The sequence below is a fragment of the Cervus canadensis genome, chromosome 14 (genome assembly GCF_019320065.1).
Source record: "Cervus canadensis isolate Bull #8, Minnesota chromosome 14, ASM1932006v1, whole genome shotgun sequence".
NCBI classification, from domain to species: domain Eukaryota; kingdom Metazoa; phylum Chordata; class Mammalia; order Artiodactyla; family Cervidae; genus Cervus; species Cervus canadensis.
In genome coordinates, this window is record NC_057399.1 from 47,725,008 (window position 1) to 47,743,112 (window position 18,105).

General features: G+C 37.4%; 1 protein-coding gene across 5 annotated transcripts in view; it reads left to right on the forward strand.

Annotated features, from left to right (window-relative positions):
* Nucleotides 1–18,105, forward strand: part of FOCAD (focadhesin) — a 288,623-nt gene that overhangs the window by 85,928 nt on the left and 184,590 nt on the right. For all 5 annotated transcript variants that reach the window (XM_043487388.1, XM_043487389.1, XM_043487390.1 and 2 more), the window contains 3 exons: nucleotides 3,679–3,766; nucleotides 7,959–8,161; nucleotides 16,848–17,105. In XM_043487388.1, the coding sequence (XP_043343323.1) occupies nucleotides 3,679–3,766; nucleotides 7,959–8,161; nucleotides 16,848–17,105 (549 nt within the window). The remainder of the gene's footprint in view (nucleotides 1–3,678; nucleotides 3,767–7,958; nucleotides 8,162–16,847; nucleotides 17,106–18,105) is intronic.

The window sequence follows — 18,105 nt, forward strand, 5'->3', positions numbered from 1 at the left end:
TCCTGACTTCTGTAGTGATACCTTCTTTACATTTGTTTATAGATTTATCACCTCCATGTGTGTCTGTACATTGTTTACCTATTTTAAAAAAAAGAACAATCTGGCTTATGTGAGCTATAGAGTTTTGTAAATCTTGAAATCTGCTGATTGCAATCTCTTGGTGCACTTTGACATGTTTCTCTGTTCATAGGTTGTTAGCTATAGAGACCTGATCAGATTTAGATTTTTGTTTTATTTTTTTGTTTCCAAGACTACAGGGCATGGTGTGTTCTTTCATCAAGAAGCACATAATATGTGTCGTTCTTCTTTTTATGATGTTGGTTGTTGTTGATGCTCAGTACCTAGTTCTATTAATTCACTAGGAATTAAAGAAGTAATGATCTAATTCTGTTCTTCTTCATTTGTTAGCTGGAATACTTCTCTTAAAAGATGTAGTTGGTTCCACTTAGTATTTGGTTATCCAGTTTATACAGAAAAGTTAGAATACATGCTTGACTCTTTCTCTACTTACTAATTTCTGAAAGTATTCTGAACTGATAGATTTAAACATATTTTACGCATTTCAACTTCTTATAGATAATATCTGTATTAAAATTCAGATTGTCCTATTTTTGACTTGAGTCGAATTTTAAAAATATTTTTGATTTTAATGTAGAATGACAGAATACTTTCATTGAGAATGATGAAATAGTGTCTGTGGGAGAAGGCCTTATTTATGCTGTGTCTTCCATCTGCCCAATATTTAAAAAATTTTAGAAGGAATTAAAAATATGTAGAACTGTTAAAATACTTATGTTGTGAAATTTCCTGTCCCCCAGGAAATTTAGCTAAATGTTCAATTCAAATATTATATTAACTTGTCTTTTCCTCTTTATTCCTTTTCTGTTCTTATATTGGATTTATTTCATTCAAAAATCCACTAAAAATGGATGTATTTCTTAGGCTACATTAGTTTCAATGTATTTGGTCTTAGCTGAACTATTTTTAGCCTATTTGAATGATCATAACCTAAGGTGCTTTCCATTTCAAGCAAAATATATATATTCTTTTCTCTCTCTCTCTTTTTTTTTTGGCTATACCACGCGACTTGTGTGACCTTAGTTCCCTGACCAGTGATTGAGCCCATGCCCCCTACATTAGAAGCACAGAGCCCTAAGCATACGTACTCTTAACAGAAAATATTGTTTGTGGGGAGACTAGGGAGCTTTCAAAGTGGAGAGTGCTGTACATCCCAGCTTTGGTAAGGCTGGAGACACATTACCATCAGATGACTCAGTCCCCGCTTCTTTTCTTCACTGTGTGTCTCGGTTTCAGTTCTCAGATTCCTAGGGAGAATGGTCTGATTGGCCCAGCTTGGATCAGTCAACTCTGAGCGGAGGGCAGGGAAGGTTGCGGAGCTGTGACACTGGGGGATTGTGAGCTGGGCTGTCATTGCTGTGTCTGCTACAGATTCTTAGCTTTGCTGTAGCCTTTCTCATTCCTTGTTTTTCACTAAACAAACAAAACAACAATAAGAAAAAAAAAATCCAACAACAGTATAAAAACTTTTTCATGCTCTCTCGTTCACAGTAGCATCCCCGAGCCCAGCACATGTACTTCCTGCCTGGGACACAGGTGATGCCCAGTGCTATCTTTCATTTGATTGAGGCGAAAGGACTCCAGGTGTTTGTCGTCATTAAGACTCCAGTGATATCTGTGGTCCAATATAAAGGTTTCTTTACTTCTTTTCTCCAGTTAGGCTCTTGAATTAGCCTTGATTCCCCCACAAGTAGACCCTGAATTTCCCTAAAGGCAAAAACAAAACCTGGGTTTCCACAAAGGCAAAGGCTTATCATCAGGAGGCCACCTGTGGCTGTGATCTCAGGAAGCAAATGGGAGAGAGACAGGAAGAGTGAAATACTAAGGGTGGGAGAGGCAGCACAAGTGTTATCAAGTTGGCCACCACTCTAAGGAGCCGGTTGCTCATCTCATGGAATATGCTAAGAAGTGTTATGGAAGATGTTTCAGAACCTGCCAGAAGGATCCAGAATGAAGGCCGAAGCATTTTTCCCTGGACTTCTCTTAACAACTTGTCAAGTCATGGCCTATGGGGCTTTAACTTCCCTGTACTTCTGGATCTCTCAGTGGCCCGGGGCAGGCAGTATGAGTCTATAGCTGTAGTGTTTGAAGGTGTTCATGAGATATCCAACACAGGCTTTTATTGAAAGACCTCATTAAATGGTACCGTTCTCAGGTGTTCATTAAATCAGTGGAAGGGAAGTGTTAGTCACTCAGTCATGTCTGAATCTTTGAGACCCCATGGACCCCACCAAGCTCCTCTGTCCATGGGATTCTCCAGGCAAGAATACTAGAATGGGTAGCCATTCCCTTCTTCAGGGGATCTTTCCAACTCAGAGACAGAACCTGGGTCCTCTGCATTGCAGGCAGATTCTTTAACCGTCTGAGTCACCAAGGAAGCCCTCTAATCACACAAAAAATTTGTGACCTCTCAGAATCATGAACAGAATTTAAAGTCATCTAGTCTCATCCTCTGCCGTTACTTATCCTTATTTTGGGTGTCTTGATCTCCAGCTCTTTCTCTTCCACCATCTGTTCTCAACAGGCCAGTCTCATGAGAAGCTACTTGGTGGCCTTTCCAATGATAGCCTGTGTGTTAAAGGCTTTCCGGTGGGTTTCTTCCTATTGGCAGGAGGGCTCTTTTTACCACTGAGCCACCAGAGAAGCCTGAAGATGTAGATACACATTTATTAATTTGTGCCAGAGTTGATGGTATCTCCAGGATTATAACTCTGGTTGTGTCAGACTAAGTTGATTTCTCTCTAGTGTTTCTTTAACACACAGCTCTATCTCACATTTCGTTTTTTAATTTTTTGCCTACACTCATGATTCATGGGAAATTTCTGCTTGTAGAATTGTAGAATTCTACAGAATTTGTTACAGAATTGTAGACACTTCTGTAAATTTCAGAATGAAGTAATTTTAGCAGAGTGTGTTGGACCTTCTTTAGTTCCATAATACATTATTGTTTTCTTTATATAGAAACCTCAAATGACATCTTATGCCACCTGCATTTTCCTTATTAGAGTTTAATACATGTCCTTTTTATCTTTTTTTTAATTTCATTTATATACTTGGTGAAATTAATGACCTTAAATTTCTATGGTTATTGCTTTACTATATTTACATATACTTAATAAGTTACTGTAATTTAAAAATAAATCTCTGCTTTTCTGGTACTGATGTTTGTTTTATTATAATAACATGATTTATCAAAATTTGTTAACTGTAATTTATTATGTAAGTTGTATAGATGAACAATGTCTGTATTACCTAAGTAGACAATTCAGCTACTTTCCAGAAATGAAAGATTCTTAAGTATTTCAGGTAGTTTTTATTGATTTGCAAAGATTGACTGTTTTGAAGACTGCAGGTTTTTCCTCTGAATTAGTATGGTTTATAACTTACTGCTCTTTGGCCAGATATGATAACATTTTGAATTTACGTGTGACTGCTGTGGCATTCAACAATTCTTCCTTAAATAGAGCAGGCTTGCTGTAAGTAATTTTGTACAATAGGTTTATAATATTTCATGTTAAATATACTTTTCCTAGATACATATTATAAATCAATGGGTCTTGGAAACTTCTTCAGCTCTTTGCTTTTCTTTTTTTCCTTTAGGATTTTCCTGTTGAACCAGTCATAATTGGAATAGCTTTACTACTTCTACAGACTCCAGCAAGTCAACAGAAGCCAATCTTAAGTCTAGGTAAATAAAAATACGCTCACAAGAGTAACATGAATTAACATGAGTATTGGCAGGTGTCACTTGAACTACATATTGTACTGTGCTGTAAAGTCCTATATATTTTGAATGTCCATTCTGGAATTTGTCTGTTTAGTCATTATCAAATAGAGCTTTCTTTTTCTTATCAAGGTGTTTTGTGCAAGATTCCATATACCATAATTTACCAAATATCTCAGCTGTTTGTTAGGACATTATGTTCTCAATTATATAGCAGTGACATTGGTAAATATTCTGAAGGGTGTGACAGCTCATTCACAGTTGTACAGCAAACAGAATCAATAGCATAAAGCCCTTGAAGCAGAATAGGTGTTTAGCATTTGAATTTACTTTTAAAACTCTATACACCTTTACTATTCAAAACTGGCGCCACATTGAACAAGGCTTAATTTATGATTATTTTGTTAACCTACCTAGAACAAATGAAGATAACATTCTCTTGACTGTCCAGTATTGACTTAAAAAAAAGTAAGGAATGGAGCTAAAGGGAGGCAAAAAAAATGTTCTGTTTAAGAATAATGTGGGACAATGAGGTACCATCTCATGCCAGTCAGAACGGCTGCTATCAAAAAGTCTACAAACAATAAATGCTGGAGAGGGTGCAGAGAAAAGGGAACTCTCTTACACTGTTGGTGGGAATGCAAACTAGTACAGCCACTATGGAGAACAGTGTGGAGATTCCTTAAAAAACTGGAAATAGAACTGCCATATGACCCAGCAATCCCACTGCTGGGCATACACACTAAGGAAACCAGAATTGAAAGAGACACGTGCACCCCAGTGTTCATCACAGTACTGTTAACAATAGCTTGGACATGGAAGTAATCTAGGTGTCCACTGGCAGACAGAATGGATAAGAAAGTTGTGGTACATATACACAATGGAATATTACTCAGCAGTTAAAAAGAATGCATTTGAATCAGTTCTAATGAGGTGGATGAAACTGAAGCCTATTGTACAGAGTGAAGTAAGTCAGAAAGAAAAACACCAATACAGTAGATTAACGCATATATATGGAATTTAGAAAGATGGTAACGATAGCCCTATATGTGAGACAGCAAAAGAGACACAGATGTAAGGAACAGTCTTTTGGACTCTGTGGGAGAAGGTGAGGGTGGGATGATTTGAGAGAAAACCATTGTAACATGTATATTACCATATGTGAAATAGATGACCAGTCCAAGTTTGATGCATGAAACAGGGCACTCAAAGCTGGTGCACTGGGATGACCCTGAGGGCTGGGATGGGAGGGGGGATCAGGATGGGGGACACTTGTACACCCATGGCAGATTCATGTCAATATATGGCAAAAACCACTACAATATTGTAAAGTAATTAGCCTCCAATTAAAATAAATAAATTAATTTTTAAAAAAAGAATAATGTGGGAAAGAATCAAGTTTGCAGATCAACAAACAAATGTAAATTGTGGCTTTTACATTAATATTGCCTTGCTTTACTTGGTCCAATATAATACATGCAGTAATGTAGGATGGTATCTAATTTGTGATGTATATGTTATGATGCCATGATTCGTTGATTCATTCCCACTTTTCATTTTTAAAATGTGCTTGAGGTAAATACTGATTGTGTAACTCCTTCTGGGCATTTTAATCCATGATTTTGAGGATGAATTGCTCTTTCATTTACAGTCTTAGAAATAGCTTTAGCACACGAAAGGGACCCTTGGCTCTCTTAAGGGCTTTGATTCCTACCCTGCTTTTGCTTATTGGCCCTGTTCTCTTTGTACCTTCTTCTCTAGTCTCTTACTAAACTGTTTTTGCCTCCCCTCCTTAAAGAGTTTCCATGGCATCCTCCTTTAGGTATAATCTTCCAATTCTGTTACTTAAGACAATCATAGTTTTATTATTTTTAAAAAGCAGCTTTCTTAAGGCAAATTTACTTACCTTACAGCTCACCATTTTTATATGTACAATAACATGCTTTTAAAAGCAAATTTATGGGACTTCCCTGGTGGTACATTGGAAAAGAATCCGCCTGCAAATGCAGGGGACACCGGTTCGACCCCTGGTCCAGGAAGATTCCATATGCGATGGAGAAAATAAGCCTTGCCCCACAAGTAATGTGACCCCATGTGCTACAACCGCTGAAGCCTGCAAGCTCTCGGGGCCTTAGCTAATGAGCCTGTGTGCTGCGACTATTGAAGCTCTCAAGACTAGAGCCCGTGCTCCACAACAGGAGAAGCCACGTCAATGAGAAGTCCATGTACTGCGTCTAGAGAGTAGCCCTCGCTCACCGCAACCAGAGACAAGCCCACACAGCAACGAAGAACCAGCACAGCCATAAATAAATAAGTTTTAAAAAAGTAAATTTACAGGGTTGTGCCGCCAGGTTGTGGAGTCTAGTTTAGAACATTTTGCATCAATCCCTCTCCCCCAAATTTCTTATACCCATTTACAGTTAATCCTCATTCCCACCCTCAGTCCCAGAAAAACACTAAAGTGCATTCTGTCTCTAAATTTGTCTCTTCTGGATATTTTGTATACATGGGTTTTGTTTTTGGACCAGAAAAAAAATTTTGATGCCCTAGAGAATCTGCATTCCTAATTCTGAGGCTCCAGTCCTTCATTATAGCTCATGTGTGATAGGATAATACAGGATCAAACACTCCAATATTTTATTGGAGAAGAGCCAAGTTTTTCTTTTGTAAACCAGTGTCTCTGATTTGAAGTTACCTTCGATAGAGTGAATAAACCATCCTGAAAACTATTGAGTTAGTATATCATGTTGAAATATAAACAAAAGCCTATTGTTTAGTATATTGGGAAAGAATGCTCAAAGCAATAAGATAACGGGGAGAATATTGATTATTTCAAGTTTTAAAAATACACAGCACTAATACAATGTTGGGGCTTCTTTAGTGGCTCAGTGGTAAAGAATCCACCTGCAATGCAGGAGACGCAGAAGATGCAGGTTCAATCCCTAGATCGGGAATATCCCCTGGAGGAGGGCATGGGAACCCACTCCAGTGTTCTTGCGTGGAGAATCCCTTGAACAGAGGAGCCTGGCAGGCCACAGTTCATGTGATTGCAGAGAGACAGGACTGAAGCGACTGAGCGTGCATAATACAATGTTATGCTTCTTAATTACTAACACTGGCTATGATTGTAAATAGCAATTTATAAAAATGCCTGCAAGATCCATAGTACAGAATATAGAAATATTTGTATTATATGAATTTCATATTTTGTTAAATACATTAGATTACTGTAATAACTGACAATTATGGATTAAGACTAATATTTAGGCAAAAAAAGTAAATTCGTAGTGTTGGAGTAACAAGTGTTTGTTTTTCATGCCACACTCAGGTTTGACTTCCAGGTGATTTAAAATACAATACTAGCAATTCATTGACATGATTTAAAGTTCATTGTATTTTTTTTTTTTTTTGGTGTAGTGGGGAAGTTAAGTTGATTAATAATCTCACTCTGAAACTTACAAATAACCTCTTTCAGTAAATCAGCATTCATTCAATAACTGAAAAAAGTTTATTCTTTAATTCATCCTGTTTATAGTCTAGGGGAGTCTACACATATAAGTAAGTTATTGTATGTGTGTGTTTCCATGTTAAAAAAAGTCTTTTGTAAAAATGGGTTGTATTCCATGGGTTATGGACTTTGAGAATTTGCTGATTTGCTTCTTAGTAATTACTGCTGAAGGTCATCCCCTGCTTCACCTTTTTTACTTTTGCATCTCTTGATACAAGTCTCAGCTGGGTTTGAAAGAGAAGTGCACGTGTTGGTTTTGTTATCCATAGATCAGGAACTCTGGTCTCTTGGCTCAGTTTGTTGAGGGTAGAGGATCTGACAGGGTATAAGGGCAAAAGTTGAGTTGAATTTTAAAGAAATTCATATTGACCTTAAAAAAAAAAAGAGTTGATTTTACTTTTTGGCCTGTGATATGAATTTCCTCAAGTAAAAACTAAAAAGTTCTGTACATTAACAGCCTATTTTTGCTGAGTTAATTTTTATGTTCTTTTTACTTCTTAAAGGATAAGGTTTATCATCTTAATTGTGTGTATGACCCAATTGTAAAAGGGCAAGAAAGCTTTTTGCGTATTTCTCTTAAACAAAAAAGCATTTTGTTTGACTGTGGTATTAATTTTGAAAACTCTGAATTGTTATTTGGATCACCAGCTCTGAAGCTCCTTTCTTCTGCTGAGAGTCAGAAGATCCCAAAGTCCTCGTTGCTGCTAGTGATGCCAGTTCTGCAGATACTGTCTTCTACTGCTTTGGAAGACTGTATATCCATGGATGAAGAAGGTCCTTCTAGGCAGCAGTTGGCTCTAAACCTTTTAGAAATGGTACAGCAGGAGTGCTACAGAGACGAGCACCAAAAGGTAATGACTTCATCCTTGTTTCTCTTAACATGAAGTTTAATCATTTATGTGGGATTTAAGTCACTGCCGGAAATCTCACCTCCTGATGATACATGTGTTTGGGTTTAAATCCTGTCATTGAATTTTACCACTCTGTCAGGCACTGGTGTAGTGTATTCTTAGCGTATTCTTCTGGACTATGACGGGGAGGGTAGTCCTGCTGTGAAATAAGTGTTGGAAATCTGTGTAATCTTTTTTGCTTGCTGAGTTTCCAGTGTCCATTAGTGGTGAAAGGTCCTGAGGAATCCTGCAGGAAAGGAACTAGTTCTAGTTAACTAACCTAGTACTTCTGCAACACATCTGAGCATGGAGCCTTTTTTCCCCCTCTTTGTACTATTAAATAGTGCAACAAAATTAGACCTGCAACAATCTGTGGTGGGGAATTGGAATTGCCTGGAAGTTCTGGGATCTGTAAGAACTAAGACTTGACTTTTGAATATGGCACCTTATGCCATATTCCCCGGCATATGGCTCTTGATGTCCCTTGTGTGTGTTCCTACTCTCTTCAGCCCGACTGTCACACTCCATTCCTATCCATGCCTACTGGGCTTACCCCATTTGGCTTTGTCAGTCTCACTGGTCCTGTTAGAATAATGGAGAAATATGAGTAATATCTTGTTAGTAGCTGAATTCTAGGCCTACATTCATCATATTTTTTTCTCTTTAGGTGCTTGGGTTTTACCTTTAGTAAAATGTGGCGCGTGCGTGCTAAGTCACTTCAGTCGTGTCCAGCTCTGTGCAACCTTATGAACTGTAGCTTGCCAGGCTCCTCAGTCCATGGGATTCTCCAGGGAATAATACTGGACTGGGTTGCCATGCCCTCCTCCAGGGGATCTTCCTGACCCAGGAATCAAACCCCCCATCTTTTATGTCTATCTGCGTTGGCATGCAGGTTCTTTCCACTAGCACCACCTGCGAAGCCCAGTAAAAGGTGATAGTACTTCCCAACTATACAGGATTAAAGACTGTAAAACTGGTGAAACATCTTAAGTTTCCAGAGACCAAAGACATTACATAAGTGCAAGCAAGTGCCTTAGTTGTTTTGTTTGCAAAAGTAGAGATACCACTAATAAAGTATTGTTAAATATTCTAGCAGCAGAAATCCAGGCATTGTTGGGGATTCTTGGTTATGTTCCCTATTTGATCATGCAGCAGAAACTAGCCTGCAGGCATATTGAATGTATGCGGCAGCCGCCTCAATTCTAATTGTTTGACTAAACCATAAAACTTGAAATAGGTAATTGATTTGCATTAAAAGAAGAGAGTTCTTAACATCTGCTCTGATAGGATGACAAACTGTGACCCCAAATTTCTAATAGCCTTTCACTTCCCCTTTTAGTTTGCCCATGTAGAACACAAATTGGATTCTGAAGGGGGGGGGGGGCGGACAGGGTACTATGTTCCTTTAAATCAAGAGTGATATTTACTGAGGATCACCCTAAATCTAATGTGTAAGTACTCAGCTTACTATTTGCTCAGGTGTGTGTGAATCTTATTCATCAGCGCTGCATGGTGGATTTTCTCTTTAGCAGCTGGTGAAGAGGGAGGAGGAAGGAATACTATTAGGGTGTAAATATCCTCCTGATGGTAGTGTGCTGCTGTATTGAGGCTTTCAGTGGATATATGATCTCCCTTTTGAAAAATTTAAGCCACAGTTTACCGTTGGCTTTTCTCCTACACCTGTCCAGACCCTATATTCCAAACATACCTATAAATTTAACCTGCCCCAAACTCCCAGTTCTCTTCCTGAATCTTTGCTTTAGCACATAATGCTCTTTTGTCTCCTTTGCCTGAACTACTCATTCTTCAAGACCCAGCCAAGTGTTTTCAGCCTCCCTGAGTCAGAATTTATTACTCTCTCTCCTTTGCATCCAAACACTTTCAGCATTAGTGGGTTGTGTTGTGTGTCTTAATTTAAGGGGCACATATTTGTACCTCCAGCTGTGGCGTGAGCTCACTGAGGGAAGGAATCTTAGCCTTTTTCACACTTTGCCTTTATTTTTTAAGCACATTAATATTTAAATTGCAACAATTGTTGAACTTTTGATGTTTTTTCCACCCTAGGTGTTTCTGCATTATCTTTTTCAGCTGATCAAAGATAGGAGAATTAAAAACACTTTAGCGGTGGTGAAACTGAATATTTTCCACATATTCAAAGAAATAGATAACACCCTAGCTTATTTATTTGTCTTTGCATCCTCCACACCTGACCTATTGTTTACTACGTAGTAGATAGTCAAGAAATTTCTGTTCAGTGAGGAATGTATGCTTCTGATACAAATACAGATCATTTTACCCTCTTGATTTATTACAAAAAGACTGTTTAGAATCACAGATTTTTAGTTTATATTTTTATTATTTGCTTTTAAATTGGTGATTCTAACTTGAGTATTTGGCTTAGAACTAAAGCGTTTCTTCAGAAGTATAATTCTTCTGATAAATAAATCCAAGGGTAAATATTACTGTACCATGCAGTTCTGTTTCCTGTCCATTTCTTTTTTTTTTTTTTTCTTTGTTTTTTGGCTATGTTTTGTGGCATGTGGAATCTTAGCTCCCTCACCAGGGATTGACCCGTACCCTGAGCTGTGAAAGTAGAATCCTAACCATTGGATTGCCAGGGAATTCCCTACCTGTTTCTGAAGTGTTGATAACAATGAAACAAAACACATTTTAACTTCTCTCAGTTTCTGAGAATTAAAAAGTAAAATGTCAAAGCAGCCATTCATCTCTTTAAAAGATTAGCATAATCTAATAAACTTTTGTTTATTTGTGGTGTAAGAAAAACAGGATCCTTTGTGTTAGACAATGACAGGTGATATTTAAAACCTCCTGTTTGTGTTCTCTTAGGTGAAAAAACATCAAATACTAGTCGCAACTCTAAAGTCCTTCAAATTTTGCTGCCCCTACCCCAGAAAATGGGCAGGGGGGTGGTAAGGAGAAGAAAGCACCAGGGATTGAGTCAGGGTCTAGTTAGGAGAGAGAAACCACACTGATAATTTAAATAAAGAGAAACTTTATACAGAAATTATTAACTAGTAAAAGGTGTTTAATTACTGAAAGCAGTAATGAGGCTCTAAGGAATATTGCCATAATAAATATCAAGAGCAGCTTCTACTTTTGAGACTGAGGCAGGGGACACCCAAAGAATGAACCAAATGGATCTCCCCACTCAAGGCTGAGATCACAGCTTGGTGGGAAGATTGTAGCTATGACCTGCTAGCTGGTGTGTGGGGTGCCACAGGCCAGAGCTGGCCCATAGGAAGCCATCTGCTGGAGTCTCTTGCATGCCCCTGGCAGCCAGGGATGAGTGAAATAAAGCAAGAAAGAGACTTAAGAGTCAAATTCCTGCAGTTATATATTAGGGCAAGATTCATCTTTGGAGAACTATTTTAGTCAACAGAAAGATTTAGAGAAAGTATGACTGAGGTAGGATCTGTCATACATTTATTAATTGGTATTTTTGGGTAAAGTACTTTGTTCAAACTTAAAGCACTGTGAGTTTTATTACCTTTCAATAAAGCAGTACTAAGTAGGTTTCATTCATTGTCACTTTGAAGTAGTGTATAGTAAGCAGAAAGTATTTTGAGTATTTGTCTCTTAAAAAATCAAAATTTATAATGTATTGTTGTTGTCCTATTTATAGCTAAAGTTAAGATTTATTGAGCACATGCTCTATTTAAGAAGTTATGTGGATCAACTCTTTTCTCACAATAACTTTGAAATAGTTTTGTTTTGCCATTTCCACATGTGTGGCCTTGGACTAATGGTTGAAGCTCTCCGAGCCCTGGCCAAATGGGCAACAAAGCCCTGCTTCATGAGTTATTTATTAAGCCTGTCTTATGTTCAGGCTCCATTCTAAGTGCTTTGCCATGTATTAAGTCATTTGATTTTATCCCAAACTCTTTGAAGTAGGTATTATTATTGGTCTAATTTTATCCAAGAGTTAACTGAAATATAGAGAAGATAACTTGCCAAGGGTCATGCAGTGGGAGTCTGATTATTTTTTAAAATAAATTTATTGAGATAAAATTCACATACATACATTTTACTCATTTAAAGTTAACAACTCAGTGGCTTCTTGTATGTTTGCAGAGTTCTGAATACAATACCACAGTCAATTTTAGAATACTTTTATTACTCCAAAAAAGAAACCTACCCCCAAATAATATTCCATTGTATGAAGCTACCTCATTTTATTTTTTCATTCATCTATTGAACATTTGTGTTTTAATTTTTTTAAGAAAATTCTGGTTATTGTGAATAATGCTGTTGTGAATACTCCTGTACAAGTTTTTGTGTGGACATAGATTTTCATTTTTTCTTGGGTAGATAACCTAGGAGTAAAATTGCTAGATCATATGGTAACCATGTATTTGATCATTTGAGGAGCCGTGAGACTTTTCCAAAGGGACTGTATCATTTTACATTCCCATTAGCAGTGTGTGAAGGTGCCAGTTTCTCTATATGCTTGCCAATACTTGTTACTGCCGGTCATTGTATTACAACCATACTGGTGGTTGTGAAGGGCTTCCTTGGTGGCTTAGATGGTAAAGAATCTTCCTGCAATGCAGGAGACCCAGGTTTGATCCCTGGGTCAGGAAGATCCCCTGGAGAAGGGAATGGCAACCCACTCTAATATTCTTGCCTGGTGAATTCCATGGACAGAGCAGCCTAATGGGGTGATAAGCCTGACAGGGAGTCCGCGGGGTCGCAAAGAGTCAGACATGACTGAGCAACTAACACAGGAGTGGTTATGAAGAGCTATTTCATTGTGGTTTTGATTTGCATTTCCTTGGTGATAATCTTAACAGTACTCATTTTGTAAGTGAAGAAATAGAAATTATGGAGGTTAATTAACTTCCCCCTCATTACACAGGTAGTAGATGTAGGACTGAGATTCAGGTTTTGTCTGTTTGACAAATAGAGTTTAGATTTGCCTATACTCTATTGCTGCCACTTTGATTTTATTAACAATAATTTATCATCTTTGTCCTGAACTTGGGAGTTAGTAACAGTATTTCAGATTTACAGGAAAACAGTAGATCAATAGTAAATTGAAGTAAACTGGTTTCTTAAAAGCTTTTGATTGGAAGTTAATAGGAATTAGATCTTGTGCTTCTATCATTGTCTTCTTAATAACATGGATACAGAGAACGGTGTTTTGTCTTTCGGTGGTAATTAACCGCTACCAAGCCTTTTAACTCTTGATTAGATTCTTCATAGATGTATAGAACAGAAGGACACTCTTAAGGCTTTATCTATTCCAGTCTTCTGTTTCTGGTCTGGTGAGTAATTAAATCCCTTGTTGTACAGACCTGTGCTACTTTTAGGTGTCTCTAGGTTTGTTCCACACTCCCTCTCCTGATCAAATCCTGGCCTCACTTTTGTTAAGCCTGTTTTAGTCCACATTATAGATAATTGTTATTCTTTTAAGTTAATGAAAATCCATATTGTTCACCTGCATTCACAATTTCTTTTTCAGTCCTCTTTAGACAAAGAGGTATGAGCAGATGTTGTTAGTATTTAGTGTACCTGAACCTTTTTATTAAAGTTTTTTAAAAAGTAAAGATTTGCAACTGTTTTACATATGTAGAAGATGTTGTGCAACCATTTCATATTCACTTAAATGTTACTTTTCTATTGTTTCTTCTCTTTTTTATTGAGATATACTTCCTTTAACATAAGCCAATCTTTTATCTTTAAACACCTACTTTCTCCTCTGAAACTCAGGGCCTACCTGCACCCCACGGGGCCAGGGTTTGGTGGCTGGTGCTGAGAGAAAACCCTTGGTGGCACCTTTGCCCTGGGATCGTGCCTGTGGCAGCGGTCACTCAGTGGGACAGAGAGACCACTCTGTGATCTCTTAGTCAACACTGTGCCTTTTTCCTGTGACTCTAACCTTAGATGAACAGACGAAAAACAGAGCCTAAACCTGGACTAATACTTTAAGCACAGTATGATTACTTTTTGGTTTTAATATGTTTACTCTGTAATATTACTGCTGTCTAGTCAATTTACGGTTCATGGTGATTTCCAGTTATTTTCTTTTATAATCATATCCAGCAATTTTATTTTTCTCTCCTGAAGATGACAAGGATAATGTTTTCCTTTGTTTTGCAACTTTAGGCACTGTGCTAGGTGCTTTGAAGATACTATTTCTTTATCAACCTCAATAATTTTGGCAGGGAGATAGGCATCACTTCCATTTTATAGATGAGGAAAGTAAAGCTCAGAGAAATTGTGTAACAATTTTTAATAACTGTCTAATAACTGTCATGGCTATGCTAAAGTCTTGGTCTTTTAAATCTGAAGTCCAATGCTGTTTGTCATTAGACTAAAGAACTTGACTCTAGTCTTTAATGAATTTCATTTTCTTGGGGGAAAAATTCTTAGTGAGACAAGACTATAATAAATAAAGTATTTTTAATACATTAAAATGGTTCAAGAATCATAAATGGTATTCAATGAGCAGTCTCTTTCTCACCTTTGATTCTGGTTGTCCAATTTCCACACTCTCAAAATGAAGAAGATGAAGATGAGTAGTTATTAATTTCTTCTGTTTGTCTAAATACTTTTGTGTGTGTGTGTGCAAGTCCATGTGAGTCTCTAATAGCAGTATAGTTATACTCTAGAGCTTTCTGATTTGTCTTATCACACTCCAAATGTGTGTGTGTGTTTGTACATATTTATGCAAATACAAATATATAGTCCCTATGCTTCCCTTTAAAATAATTTCAGCATTTCAGGCACACTGTATGTATCTTGTATTTTCCTGTGTGAGATCTTTCCATAGCAGAAAAGATAAAGCTTCCTCATATGCTTTTATAGTGGCATTTATTTTCAAATAAAAGTTATCTTCATTCTTAAGCATATACTTGAAATAACTGAACATCTATGTCCTCACAAAAACTTTTACAGTAATATTCATAGCAACATTATTTGTCATAGCCAAAAACTGGAAAAAAAAAAAACCCAATGTCCATTAATTGATGAATGGATAAACAAAATATATATCCATATAGTGGGATATTATTTGATAATGAAAAGAAACGAAGCACTGATAGATACCAGTCAGCCATAACATGGATGAACCTTGAAAAAGTTTTATTTTATGTGAAATAAAAGAAGCTAGTTACTAAAGACCACATATTGTGTGGTTCCTATTATATAAAGTAACCAAAATAAAGGATTAATGGTTGCCAGGGCTTGGGGATCAGAGGGAATAAAGAAGGACTTTTAATGGACACTGGAGAAGGAAATGGCAACTCACTCCAGTGTTCTTGACCGGAGAATCCCATGGACAGAGGAGCCTGGTGGCCACAGTCCATGGGGTCACAAAGAGTCAGACCCGACTGAGTGACTAACACTTTAATGGGCATGGAGTTTCCTTTTGGGGTGAAGAAAAATGTTCTAAAATTAGCTGGTGATGATGGTTATACAACTTTATGAATTACTAAAATCCTCTGAGTTATTAACTTTAAAAGCCTGGATTTAATGATATGTGAAATATATCTCAATAAAGCTGTTATTAAAAAGTTTTATAAGGCTTAACTTTTACTTCTCATCCTTTCAGTTGTTACCCTTTTCCATGTAAGTGAGTCTCTATTAACAGGACAGTGATACTCTAGAGATTTCTAATTTGTCTCATCACACTCTAAATGAATTATTTTTTGAGCAGGCAATATCTAATTCCTCTTTAGTGTCTGTGGCTTCTTCTGGGCTGTTTGGGCACACCACTCACACTGGCAGAATTCTATCCAGTCTCTGACCCTGACTGTACCACTTGACTTCCATGAGGAGCCATTGCTCAGATTGACTTGAGCATAATGTCTTCTTTGGGTATCATTTCAATTTAGAGCTGTCAGGCTGCTGCTTCTTGCCGGAGTTATCCACAAATTATTAATGAATTTCCAGACTCCAGCTGAACCAACTCTGTTCCTATCAACATACTATTACAAAAATGAACTGTCCTCAGTTCAAATCTGCCATCTGCCCCAAGTTGCCTCTTATTGGGGTTTGGGGCTGGGCAAATACAGTGTTGTTGTTGTTGTTTCTATCTTCGTTCTAACTGGTAAATATCTTTTACCTAGTAATGGCTTTTTCCAAACTCTGTTGCCTCTGGATTTTGTATATTGACCACCCCCCGCTTTTTTTCCCTCTGCCTCGCTCAGTCACTCAGTTGTGTCCAAGTCTTTGCAGCCCCATGGATTGTAGCCCACCAGGCTCTTCTGCCCATGGAATTTTCCAGGCAAGAACACTGGAATGGGTTGTCATTTCCTACTCCAGGGGGTCTTCCCAACCCAGGGATTGAACCTGTGTCTGTTGCATTTCCTACATTGGCAGGCATGTTCTTTACCACTAGCGCCACCTGGGAAGCCCCAACAGGGAGTGAATGGTAAACATGAGGAAAAATTTTAATAAAACTGTTCTAGGGTTTCCATCTGGCAACTCTTTTCTTTTTGTGTAATCCTATTAGCTCAGATATGTGCAGAGAGGTTTGGGTCAGGAATTGAAAATTTTGTATTCATTTTGTTGGAAGGATCGATTTCTTCTATTTCTCGAAATATAAAGAATAAATGAATGTCAGAAATGTATTTCTGACAGATTTATCTCATTTATTCATACTTTTTTTGTGTTTATTTTTCAGCTCTCCTACAAGCTTGTGTTCCCCATAACCAGCATGTATGGTTCAATATTTACAGCCTGGAGGATCCTTGAAGTAATGAGAGAAGAGTCTGCGGCAAGTAACTGGCTGGCTTCCGTGGAGTCGTTGCTCCCTATAACCACAGTGATCCCTGCTCATGTTTTTCTTCTGCTGGCTTACCTCCTTGTTGAAGATAAGGGACGAAATCTTCACCAGATACTGAAGGTCACTACAGAATTAGCCCAAGCCGATTCCTCTCAGGTAAAGCAAGAAAATAATGGAACAGTAATGAGGGAAAAGCTTGACATTGGAATCGAAGATTATTCTTTCTTTATGGATGATTTTTATCAGTTTTAAAGTACAGGCTTCTTTTTTCCTTGCTATCTTTATTCTTCCAATTTTTTCCCCTCCTTCCTCTGAGTTGATGTATATTTAATGATGCAAATATTTTCTTTAATGAAAGCACTTTGAATGAGAATCTACATAGGATGCTAATCTGCTGTTTTTGTTATCGATGGATTTGCTAATTTTTTAACATTTTCATTAACTCTTGCACCCTATTCCAAGATGCATGGCCCTTGGTTCTAATATCAATCTTTTAAGGTGGAAAAATTAATTAATTCAGAATAAATGTGCCTATATAATAGGCATTAATCTCTTTCTAACTTCTTGGAATTTAATCCTATTTTTATTCAGTCATTTAATAAGCAAAAAAAAAATACTGGGTCCTTGCTATATATAGTACTGATCAACATGCTGGGATGTGAAGACAGAGTCATTTTTTCTATCTGTACAGTTCTTGGAGTATAATAAAGATGTCAGACATTATTAATAAAGTCCTTCCTCCCCCTTTTAATGAACCATATATTTAGCATAGGCATCTGTAATTTTTTCTGTTGGGTAGAGTGTCTAAAATGTATTTCCTGTGAAGGGAAGGATTTCATAACCAAGGAGGTATGGTGTTTTTATTATATTCTTTACTTAGTGCCTGTGCTTGTGTTCCTTTTTAAGAATGGTATGGAAAAAGTCCATCTCTTTAAGGAAAGTTATATGTTCCTTTTGGAACACAATTTGATGGTAAAGGTGGGATAAAGTGTGTTTCTTTTTTTTTTTTTTCCATTAGTTGGAGGCTAATTACTTCACAACATTTCAGTGGGTTTTGTCATACATTGATATGAATCAGCCATAGATTTACACGTATTCCCCATCCCGATCCCCCCTCCCACCTCCCTCTCCACCCGATTCCTCTGGGTCTTCCCAG